Here is a 12,944-nt window from a genome sequence, read left to right as displayed (position 1 = left end):
AACTTTTGGAGTCCCAATCCCTATTGTCGGAGCGGGTACACCTAAGAATGGCAAAGAACCCGAAACTAATAGTGAAAATCGAAAACCGAAATTTTCAGACCGAGGATGAGGCAAGGATCGGGGACATATTCAGAGATTTTATCAGGGATGGGGATGGTGATCACCGGCCTGGTCCAGCCCACTATATGTATATATATTTTAATTTATGTATATGTATATATATATATGTGTGTGTGTGTGTGTATGTATATATATATATATAGAGAGAGAGATAGAGAGAGAGAGTTGGGATCATATGAGACTGGGCTGTTTTCATGAGAAAACTAATTTTTTACACTTGAAAATTCGTTGTGTGAAGATAACCTTCACAGTGCTTTTGTTGTGAAAATTCAGATTTTCTTTTTCCTTCACAGTTTTTATTTGTGATGTTTCAAATGAGAAAAAGTGGTCTCAAGAAAACAGCATGGTCTCACGTGAACCCAACCCGTATATATAGGGCCTCAACCACTATGCCACAACCCTTGTGGTTTACGGAGTACTATTTCTTGCTGCAAATATATGTTGCATTTGTAGTTGAGGTCATTTGATGATGCCTACATCTAGCTCAGGAGGTAAATGATGATAACCGATGTATATTTCCTGTTGCTATCTCAAATCGTCACCACGAAATCTTCAAGCTATTACATGAGAACAACCATATCAGGGATTTGATAATTACTCTTGAAGACAAAAATGGCAACATGTTACACTTAGTTGGGAGAGTGCAAAGGGTGATATAAATTACCCAATATCTCGGGTCTGCCATCGAAACTATAACTCAATTGACTTAAGGTATATCATTATGTCATATTGCGACTGTACGACATCAGTCCTATAAATTCAGTGGCCACAGTTGTTGTGGAAGTCTGACATTGAATTCAGGGCAAACATGATATTCCACCACATCCCCCGGTCTTCAACTACTATGCCACAACCCTTGTCTTTTCTGCTATGATATTTTATTCACTATAGGAAAATCAGAGTTATAGAACGTTAAAATTCTTCGATTGTTTCAGTAGATTATTTTATAAGATTTAAGACTATAAAATTGAACACTTATAAATTCCATATAAATATGCTATAATAGTTTATAGGACATCTATAAGCATCTTAACAAATCTTTTAAAACAATTTTGAAATAGTGTCTTATTAATTTTTGACATGGCATTTTGAAAATAATGATAAATATCTTATAAAGATATGTGTTTATATGACACTACACAAAAGTTTCCTATTAAAAAGTGACCACGACATTTTTTTTAATAAAAAAGACGCGTGAAATTTAAGGAATTGTATATTATTTTTAATAGAAAATTAAATAAATATGTTAAATGTGTTTATATATTGTAAAAAGTGTAAATATTTATGTATTTTTAAATAATTTTATAGTGTATTTTTGGAAGATAATATAATTTTAATTATAATAAAACGTATTTTTAAAGTGTAATCGAGTGACCCAATTATAAATTTTATAATGTATTTAAAAAATATATAATTAAATTTCTTTAATATATATATATATATAATGGTGGGACCGGTTGGGACCAGGACCTGGACCAGGTCACCATAATCGGTTACACTTCATATATATATATATATATATATATATATATATATATATATATATAATGGTGGGACCGGTTGGGACCAGGACCTGGACCGGGTCACCATAATCGGTTACACTTCACCTTAACCGAGCTCACCTTATTCGGCTGGGACCGGGACCGGTTATGGACCGACACTATTAAGGCCCGACACCGGTTTTTGGCTATCACCACCATCCAATTATAAAACCCACATAAATAAACTGTCGTTACCACCTCCGATTTATATATACCTTGTTCGCATTCTGTATCTCTTTTATAGCTTTTACGATGTCTAATACTAACACATATACATACAGCCTCTCTATCTCCGGAGAAATAGAATCAACTCCGATTGCCAATAATTAATTTAGATCAATTATGGAAATCTACGTCAAAGTCGTCAACAAATGGAAAATTTGGGAAAACAAATTAAACCCTAACAATCAATAATCTACATCAATTAATGTTTTCTTTTATAAAATATTATTCTTTTTTTTTTAATAAAAAAGACGCGTGAAATATTATTTTAAGGGATGTATTTTAACTTTTATAGAAAAACCAAATAAATGTATTAACTTACTATGACCTTGAGTTAGCGGAATCTACAAGTACCAAAAACAAAATGAAATGAAAATCATAATAAAATATCCAGAGAAAAGTTACTATAAATAGCAAAACACAAAGATGGAAACCATGGTTTCCTCCTTAAAATTTATTCATTCCTCATAGAATATATTTATATAAGAATATATTTTTTTAATACAGTAATATATATATTTTAATTCCACTGATGTTGATGTTGTCGTGATCATGGATTTGGTAGTGGAAGACTTGAAGTCTTCCTTATTTGGCAAATTAAAGCATGTGTGATGTCGACTAATATATTACAATAATACATATTGACTTTGTTTTCGTTTAAAAACAAAAATATTCACCATTATTTACCCAATTTAGTTGGGTTATTTATGATTTGATCCATAATGTCATTTCCTTTGTTTAAATTATCTTTCTAATCTTTTCTCTACTTGGTTGATTTAAATGTCACTGTTTTCGTAATATCTATTACGGACCTAGTTAAAAACCAAAAATTCAACACAAATATACGATCATAATGGCTAGATATACAATTGTGACGATAAACTGGTTGAATTTGACATTTTTTTTGTCTTTTAGCTAGGTCTGTAATATTGCAGACTTGAGTATTGCGAATGTAGTGACATTTGCATCAACCCGGGAGAGAAATGGTTATGAGACTAATTTGAACGAGAGAAATGGTCATTTGCATCAAACTGCAAATGGTGGTTTAAATTTTTTTTTAAACATTGTACTGTTTGAGATAAGGTGTCCAAACAGGTCAAGCATAGGAGACAACCCCATTGTGGGTTCTCGTCCCTAAACAAATAACAATACAAACAGTAGGCTTTGTCTGTTTACACGCTATACTAGATCTACCTAATGCAACTCATCAAACCATGTGGGAACAAAATGTCTTAGTTTAGACCCAATTTGTTAGTTGGGAAGACATTGTCAACCACGTGGTCATGTCCTCTAATTAAATTATATAATTAGGTTGACCATAAATTCTATATAAATTCATGCGCCTAAGTCCTAATTTTTTCATTCATTTGATACACACATAACTAGTAAAAATCGATCGTACCAATTTACGTATTTTAAGATATAGTATCTCCAAATACTCTTCTCGTTCTAACTCTAAGCAAGCCGAAGAGATGAACATACCGAATGGGAACGGACACCATCAAATTAATATCGTGAATGCTTCACATAGTCAGCCATCACAATTATCACCATCAAATATACCTCGTAGAGATCTACTTGATGGTAAGTTCTTTCTATCATATATGATTTTAAGGCCGGAAATTGACCAAAATAGTCATTTCTCTCATATAAATTGGTCTCCTAGTCATTCATCTTCCTGATTTACCCAAATATCACTACGTCCGCAAATCTCACGTCCGCCACTTGCGAAACAAACTCCTACATTTGGGTAAATTGGAGAGCGAAATGACTAGGAGATCAATTTAAGAGTGAAAAATGGCTATTTTTGACCGATTTCACTTTTGAGGCTCATCCCTAGTACGTAGTTGATTATCATTGTAGAATTATTGAAAAACATCATCATTCAACTTTAAAGAATGTGCAAACAATTTACATGTTTTCTATATCAAAATAACGTTTTTATTGGTGGCGGCAAAATAGGTGGATCGAGTAGATCAGGCAACGAGTAAAATGAGTTTAGGTTAACAGAAGTCATTTTTTAGTATGATTCAGGCCAGGTTTATCCGATAATACTTTTCGTTTGTATACTTTGAGTTCTATAGATAAAAAATATATTAAATATAATTACAAAAATAAAAATCGACTATTATTTCTTTAAAATAATTTATAATGTTGTGAGCCATTAAATTTCACAAGTTGAGCATATATATAAATTGCCTTAAAGATGAGTAGGAACTATGTTTATGGACACAAATAAGATAAACATTACAATTTTACAAAACAAATGACTTTTACCTATAAAAATCAGCTTTTAACAATAGATGAAGCTAACCCGAGGTAGCAAAATTTGTAATTTTCAATTATCTATTAATAGTGGGAATATTTCCAACCTCGTTAATTTCATATCCATATTTTTATAACATAAGTTCTTATATATTTTTTATAATCTCAAATAAAAAAAATCGATTATAAATAATAAATTAATAAAAGATGACAAAAAAAAGTTGGTTGCATAAGATCGCTGATCAACTCTAACTTACTTTTTGAATTTAATGTAAAAATCTTGATTATATTAGTCAAAAACAGTTGATATATCTGATGCCAATAAGATCAATACTTTCTTTCAATTCTATCGTTGATTTATGTTAATTATTATTTATTTATATAAATTATAAACTAATATTAACTATAAATTATTAATTATCATTAATTGAANTAATTGAAGAATAATAATGTAGGAATTGTTTGTTTCTCTTTTAATAATTTCATTAAGAGACAGTCTTTGAATTGTAAAGAGGTGAATCTTATTTAACAAAAAAAGTCTGTCTCTTAATGGTTCTAAAACCCTCTGAATGATTTTGTATCATGGGTCTCCCTTAACCATTCAACACCCTAATTCCATCGTAAACAATTATCGAATAATTATGTTTCATTTTGCACTATATCATAAGAGCTTCTTAATCATTTTGATCACTTAATCATTCTGCATCAAACCATTCAGCAACTGCCAAACAGCCTATAATCTTGTTTTTAATGATCAGGGTTTTATTTTTCTATTAGTTTTTTTTTTCTATTAACGTTAATATTCATCTGATAATTTAATTTTATACTATTTTTAATTTATGATTCAATGTCTCGTTACGGTCATCTCGTCTTGTCGGTTGTGATTCACTTAATCAAGTGTTTAGATAAAGCTTTAAGGGCAAATCAAATGCATGAAAATGTAACCTACTTTGTTTTGATTTATATTTTAAGTAACATATTTCAAAATATTCATTTTGGTAACTGATATGTAATACTATAAACATCTTGGTATCTGAATGACATATTTAACCATTAACCGGTTATCATGTGATGATGTAAATCCACAAATATCATACAAATATATCCCAAATTTAAATAATAAAAAACTCTAAAACCAAAACCCCAAATGAAACTTAAATCAGTGAAGAACCCCCTAAATCAATAAAAAAATCTCATCCATGTTTATTTTTTATATTATTATTATTTTAATTATTATTTAAAATATTTTATAATCAGAAAATAAATATAACAATTCTAAAAATGTTTATGTAAGTTACATAAGAATTAAAGGTTATGTTTATTTTGTTTCATAAATAATAAAATTAATTTTGATAAATGATTTTAATAAAATATTAAATTTTATTATTAATTTTTTTTTTGATGAATTATAATTAATTAGGATATGTAAAAATTGATAATTTTTATCTTTATTCATATTATATGTAATGAATATTTAACATTATCAATTAATATAGATTTTTTTTTACAATCCAAAATTGATTATACAACTCTAAAATTTATGGTATATACACACACATACATATAAAAGGGTTAAATCAAATGAGAACCACAAATATGTTACAAATCGGAGAAAACCAATACAAAATGTTTTTTAAATGATATTTTTCATCAAATGCTAAGATTTAAGATATTGCTTCATATGTATTTGTTTCAAAATATGATAATTTTACATGTATTTGTTTCATCATTTGAATATTTTTTTTTCGCGTATTTTTTATTTAACTAGGTGAACCAATTCTGTTTCAACATTTAATCTTCTCACAAGGTGAACACATATGTGAAACAATATCTTAAAAATCATATGTTTTGATGAAAAAAACCATGTAAAAAATATTTTTATATCGGTTCTCACGAGTTTGTAACCTATTTGTGGTTCTTATTTGATTATCGTCCTACACACACAATATATATATATATATATATATATATAATAACCAAATTGGAATTCAGTTAATTACCATATTACATTATTTAAATTTTTTACCATCTGATTTATATTAATCAACATATTATATTAATGGTTATTTGTTTTAATTGTGTTATAAAATATTTGAATACACTAATTTTTTAACATATCATTTTTGGTTATTAATTCTAACTAGTTTATTAGCTAGTTTTTGCTAAATATTATTATTTTATATGTTATCTTATCAGCTATGAACAACCTTTCTAGCTAGTTTTTCAAATATAACCTAAATTAACTGGAGTTGGGTTAGGATTAGAAGTACTTGTATGTGTAGATGAGAGAAAATAACTTTTTATTGGCAGTTGGCTCCTTTTCTTGATAAATATAGTCTTAAGATTAATCAATGAGGTGAACCCCATGACTTAGTATGACCATATTTACAATCCATTCGCTTCACATAATCATCTATCATATATGAATGTACCTCGTCTAAATCTACTTGTAGGTAAGTCCTCTAGCTATTCTACAATGAGTTGTTACCATTAGGATTTAGGAATGGGTGTGTCATAATTCAAATCTAACAATTGATTTCTAAGGTTCCTTGAGATAGAAATCTAAGCAGGGCCGGTCTTAATATTTTTGATGCCCCGTGCGAAAGTAATAAAAAATGCCCCTAAACCTATTTTTTAAACAACGAAGCATGCGATTTTTTAAAGAGTTTAAAACCTATTCAAACTAAGTATATCATCTCCATGTTGATTTCTATTGATTATAATAAAAAAATACAATGGAGTGACATAAAAACCAAAACCCCGAATACATAATATAAAAAGATAAAAGGATAAATCTTAGATTAAGGTCGTGCTTCCTTCTTTTTCATTTTTTCTTTTTCCAAATTGAAATTAGCAAAATAGAAACTTTATTTCAATATATGGGACTTAAAAGACAAGGAAAACTATAATTAGTTTTTACCTAAAATAGTAAATTACATCCAAATTACTATCATAGTAAGCAAAAAGTAAAACTCAAAAGTTACAGGTTTAAAGATTAAAGACTAAGGGTCTATATGTTAGCAACTTAATAAGTTTAATGGAACTAACAATTATTTCGCTCAACTATGCATGATTGTTTTGTAGTGGTTTAGTGATATAGAAAGTGACTTATCCAGTAAGCTTCTAGGGGGTGTTTATATAAAAAGCTAAGTTTTTTTCCAAACATTTCCCTTCCAACTAAAAAAATGCTCCTTACATCTGCAAAAACTCTCTCAAACAAAAATTTTCCAACTTATACAAACAGACTAATTCATCTACACAACTTTATTCATACAGACAACTTTATACAAACAAAAACTTTTCCAACTTTTTCCAACAATGTGCATTCAGTATTCATGACTAAGGCCTTCGACCTATTTTTATAGTTAAAACTCAGTTGTCCAATTCTCAAATTATTAAACCCAAAACTAGTAATAAATGACAACTCGATGCCCCTTTTGGCTTTGATGCCCTGTGCGGCTGCACGGGCTGCACTGAATCCAAGGATACAACAAACCCAACAACAAATGCGGATAACAATGATCTAGATGTTACACAATGACTCTATTGAAATTAAACCACCCCACAAAATAGATAATAACAATATATGTTAGAATCTACGCATATCATAGGTTCACAAAATATGAACACAAAAATTTTATATGGTTCCACTATTGATGTGATAGTGTACGTCCATCAAAGAGAAAGAACAAGAATTTTATTACCACTAAGGAGATTACAAATTGCTTGTACAAAGATCCTTAATTAGATCCAAGATCAACTAGCAAATCCTCAAGAACACCAAGAACACTTTTGTACCTCACATCTACTATATATATATATATACTCTCTTGAAGTTATACTATAGAAGGAAGTGTTTTGGTGTTATATCTAGAGGAAGCTCAAGAAACCAGGGTGTTCAAAGTTGGTGGCCAAATGTGGTATTTAGATACCAACGAAGAGTATGTACCAAGTCTTGGCAAGAGTACGGAGCAAGCTATGTAGAGTAGTGGAAAGTATCGGAGAAGAGTAGGGGGCAAGCTTTGTGTTGACTAATGACCTAGTTTCAATTTTTTACTGATTTGGTCGACTGAAACATCCATAAACAAATGTAATACATAAATATTACAACAGTTACCAAACCGGTTCCCATAGTACTTGGTGTCATTTTGTTATTCAAATTGCTATCATATACACTTCACCAATTTGCTGAAAAATCATTTTTAATCAATAGCTGGGATGATATTTATCTTTAGGAAAGTTCTTTGTTTTTTTTTATATTCCATGTTCTTGAATACTCATTTCAAAATTAACTTCAAGTTTAATTCTCGTGGAGGATATATGAATAGCAATTTCCATGTGATGCACACTTGAAAAACCAATATACCTTTGGATGCATAAGTAATAACTTGATTTTGCAATTACTTGGAAGGAGGAGAAAACTACAAAGCAATTTGTGTTCCTTTGTATAAAGCGATAACAACCAACGATTTTGAAGCTGCTAAGTTCATTCTTGACAAGCGTCCAGAGTTGGTACAGTTTAGCATCACTGAAAGTGGTGAAACAATCATTCATGTTGCAGTATTGGGAAAATCATGCTTGTTCGTGAAATATTTGATGAGTTTGATGACAAAGAAAGACTTGGAACTTCTAAATGGAAATGGTGAAACAACCCTGTGTTTAGTAGCTAGAACAGGAAATGTTGAAATAGCTAAGACTTTGGTGGAAAAGAATGAGGGACTGATAGATATCCCTAATAGTCAAGGAAAGATGCCCTTCCAAGTGGCTGCTTTATATGGAAGGCATGATATGGTCGAGTACCTATATAGTAGTTCACAGAAAATGAATGGTCAGTTCTGGACACATCAGAATCGGAGTTCGGTTTTTGAGAATTGCGTTGAGGCTAATCTATTTGGTAAGTGTTTGGACAACTGATTGTTGCATTTCAGCCTTTTTATTTTCCTACATGCCTTCATGTGTTAATTATACTTCTCTTTTTACTCTTAATAGAATCACAATCACTAGCATAAGACATAGGCATGTTTAAACTCATTCTAGTGATAATAGGGTTAATGCAAAAATGATTCTGATAAAGGTTCAATCTACTATATGTTTAAGTTATTCCTTTATTAGTCACCGAAATCTTTAATCTATATACATGGTTCTTTGTTCAAAAATATTGGGATTTCTAAAATTCTACGAAGTTTGGTATTTGATGTGACTGGCTTCACCAATCGAATCAACTTTTTAGAAGATGCTTGTTTTCTCAATTGTTTATTGCCAATGTGAATTTTTTTATTCCTTTTTCGATTGGCTATGTAAGAACCTTGGAGAGGTTTCAAAGTCGAACACAAAAACTTTGCTTATGCATCAAGATGAAAAAAGATTGCACTTGATGCATATATGATAAACTTATAATAGAAGCTTTAATCAATTGACTAGACCAATTGGACTTCTTTGAAAACGTTGATTGAGATCTTCTCTAGGTCTATCAAACTTCGTTAAAAATACGTTTCGTACTTCAATTTTTTTCTTGTCTTCATTCTTCCATTTTTTTGTTTTGCTGCAATGGTTTGCACATAATATCACAATTATGTCGCCAATGGTTTGCCTAGTTTTGTCTTCTGTTTATCATAAATTTTTCTCATCAAGTGACTATCATATGCTTTGTAGATGTCGCATTTCAAATAGTGAGCGACCTTCCGGAACTTGCAATAAATAGGAGTGTACTCAGATCATTGGCTCGAAAAACTCATGCATGTCTTCCTATAAAACGATACCCTTTATACGAAGTCATATATTTCTGTAAGAATCTCAATTCCTTTGACTTGTATTATATTGTTTTCATTGTACGCTCATGTCATAACCCCATAAGTACTTCTAATGCATCAACATTTTCAAATTGTCTACTAAATTTAATTAATTTGATTCAATTTAAACGTAATTATATGCTTTAATTGGCTAAAAGAATACAATGAAGATGATATCTTCCAATTACTAAGAATCATTTTGAAAGAGATTGTGAATTTGCCTGAAGTTGAGATTTTAGTCCTTTCAGTCATTCACTTGTATAAGGAGAAGGAAAGGAAGGCCTTGCTATTATTAAGGATCATTTTGAACGAGATTTTGAAATTGCCCAAGGCTGAAATTGATGATTTAATAAGAGGGCCACCCGAGGACGATACAAAGCAAAAATACCCTTCTCGATTATTATTTCTTGCTGCAGAAATGGGTAACACTGCATTTATAGTTGAGTTCATTCGACAATACCCACATCTGGCCCTCGAGCTAAATGATGATAACTACAGTATATTTCATGTTGCTGTCATGCATCGTCATCTGGGTATCTACAATCTATTACTTGAGAAAGACCACACCAGGGATTTGATCATTACTCTTGAAGACAAAAATGGCAACAACATTTTGCATTTAGTTGGGGAGTGTGCTAAGGGTAATAGACTATCAGACATCTCAGGATTGGGCATGCTAAAGGAACTAGAACTTCGGTGGTTTAAGGTACGTATGTCCCTCAAAGCAACGTATACAAATTTAACTTTGTTACATATCTTTTCTCTTTCTTGGTGTGTTCTAAATCTATGGAAACATCTTCTCCAACTACAATTCCGAAAAATTGTGTGCATTTTTCTTCAGAAAATGAAGTTGGAATTCTATTTATGTGTTGTAAAATCCAACTCAAAGATATAATTTTCTTTAAGTTGACATATGGTATTAGACAAACTGAAAAGATAGAGTACCCAAGTTCAGCCATTGGTTATAAACTATTAGGAATGACTAACAAAACCTGCAAAATTAGATTGATCGAAAATTCCCCCTTTCATGTAATATGAAATGTTTGTAATGGATGATCCCGTCATTGTTAATGATATAATCTTTGTGGTGCTAGAGAGTGGAGAGTATACTCCCTGGTTATCTTTACGAAAAGAAGAATGCAATTGGCCAGACACCCTACGAACTATTCGTCAAGAACCACAAAGATATTTTTTTCGAAGAGGAAAAGTTGATGAAAGGAACAGCCAGCCAATTAATGGTGGTTGCAGCACTTGTAACCACCATCTCATTTGCAGCGATATTTACATTTCCAGGCGGATACAGCCAAGAAGATACCGGTATTCCTATCTTCCTTCCAAAAACTATTTCCAAAATCTTCATAATATTCGATGGCCTGTCATTTTTATTATCGGCAACTTCAATTCTGATGGTCATAGCTTTCATTATGTTTGATCATCATGGCCATAACGTAATGACTTCATCATACCTCCAAATCATATCTTCTATAGTTTTAGTTTTTTGGTCTATAGCAAGCATTATAATAACTTATCTTATAAGCCTTTTCATTCTTTATCAAAGCCATTCTCAATGGATACCAATATTAATCACCATTTTTGCTTTCATGTCATATACGATTTATACCATCACAAATATTAGTAGTCAACTTTACTTTAAATCGTTGTCCTTTTAGACATTGCCCTTTCCTCTCGATGAAATTCCATTTTGAATTGATGTATATTTGTATGGTTGTCAGCTGAATGTGGATGATTTTGGTGATGTATTTTGTAGAGGCATATCATGTCAAATATTTGTAATGTTTTAATCTAAGCATCCAATTTTTTTGGCTATCCTCCAGCTTCTATATTTTATTTATGTAAACTTTAATTGTTTATATCCTTTTTGATGGCCCTCAATTTTGCTAAAACCATAACGAATGCAAAAATAAGTTAACCCATGTTAACATATTTTAACATTTGTTAATTCACATCATATATATACACTAATTAAACAGTATTAACATGAAAATATTAACATAAAAGTCAACATATATTAACATGATAATATTAACATACTTTAAAACATGGTAACATGAAAATGTTAATACAAATTATCATATGTTAATATACATTATCATGAAAACATATACGTTTGTGTCCATATGTGAAACACCAAAAGACCAAAGTGCCACTTCATTACAAAAACTCGCACATCAGCATCATTGGATAACAAGATGATCGACAATGCCCATGGTTCCTGCAGTTCCCACAAAATTTTCAATTATTTTTATAACCCAACCCTATATATGCTTAAATGAGAATGATAAAAAGATTGAGAAAGAGGGGAAAAAATGGATGAAAAAGTATAACAATATGGATTAAAGAGAATAAAATGCTTAGTTTTTTATAGTTGTTTGGCTCCAACTTCGGTTATATTTCGCCCATTTTTTATTAAAAAATAGGATGGGAGTTTTTCTTTAGAGTGATTATAATTATATTTTTACTCACATCTCTTGGATCATCTCATTTAGTTAACGTTTGCAATCTACTCTCACATTCTCAACCTTTTGTCATTCTCATTTTAACCTCCCTCTATTTATATAGAGAGAGGAAAGATCTTTTGTTAACAAAAAAATATTGTCAACTTCGTGAACTCGTTGGACCAATCAAAATCATTCTTTAATCATGGTTACTTCAAATGTTAGAGTCAATGATTAAGGGTACATATGTAATTTTCATTTGTAAGTTATTTCATTATATTAATAGGATGTTACAAAAAGATAATTGCTTGTTTTCAGGGATGATAATTATATCATCCATTCCAAGATTTTCAATGATTATGTTCAAATCAATTCGAATGATGGATAATCAAAATGAACACAATACCATTCAACATATTGATTCGGATGATTTCTTTGTTTCTGGTGTTTTCAATGATATGCTCATTAATGAACCCTGTTCACATGATGTTGGTGTGTGAACCAGAGACATTAATACACTAGTTAAAAGTTCATTAGTGAACAATTTTCAG

At 30.4% G+C, this 12,944-nt stretch overlaps 1 protein-coding gene across 3 annotated transcripts; it reads left to right on the top strand.

Annotated features, from left to right (window-relative positions):
• The first annotated feature begins 3,244 nt into the window (after positions 1 to 3,244).
• LOC112515545 (ankyrin repeat-containing protein NPR4-like) lies at positions 3,245 to 11,731 on the top strand. 3 transcript variants are annotated; one of them, XM_025122423.1, is made up of 5 exons: positions 3,245 to 3,467; positions 8,560 to 9,042; positions 9,801 to 9,932; positions 10,186 to 10,643; positions 11,032 to 11,731. In XM_025122423.1, exons 1-5 carry the CDS (start codon positions 3,356 to 3,358, stop codon positions 11,605 to 11,607), a joined length of 1,761 nt encoding a protein of 586 aa, XP_024978191.1. In that variant the 5' UTR covers positions 3,245 to 3,355; the 3' UTR covers positions 11,608 to 11,731. The 3 variants fall into 3 exon arrangements, with proteins under 3 accessions (XP_024978191.1, XP_024978190.1, XP_024978192.1); XM_025122422.1 differs by having other exon boundaries at positions 10,177 to 10,643; XM_025122424.1 differs by lacking the exon at positions 9,801 to 9,932 and having other exon boundaries at positions 10,177 to 10,643.
• The last annotated feature ends 1,213 nt before the right edge of the window (positions 11,732 to 12,944 follow it).

Source organism: Cynara cardunculus (genome assembly GCF_001531365.2).
Source record: "Cynara cardunculus var. scolymus isolate 2C chromosome LG 7, CcrdV1, whole genome shotgun sequence".
NCBI classification, from domain to species: domain Eukaryota; kingdom Viridiplantae; phylum Streptophyta; class Magnoliopsida; order Asterales; family Asteraceae; genus Cynara; species Cynara cardunculus.
The sequence above is the reverse complement of the archived record's forward strand: the minus strand, read 5'-3'. Positions and strand labels throughout refer to the sequence as shown.

Coding starts and splice junctions, on each gene's coding strand:
- LOC112515545 (XM_025122422.1), top strand. CDS start 3,356: ATGAACATACCGAATGGGAACGGACACCATCAAATTAATATCGTGAAT. Junction 9,043..9,800: donor CGTTGAGGCTAATCTATTTG/GTAAGTGTTTGG, acceptor TATGCTTTGTAG/ATGTCGCATTTCAAATAGTG. Junction 9,933..10,176: donor ATACGAAGTCATATATTTCT/GTAAGAATCTCA, acceptor TTGAGATTTTAG/TCCTTTCAGTCATTCACTTG.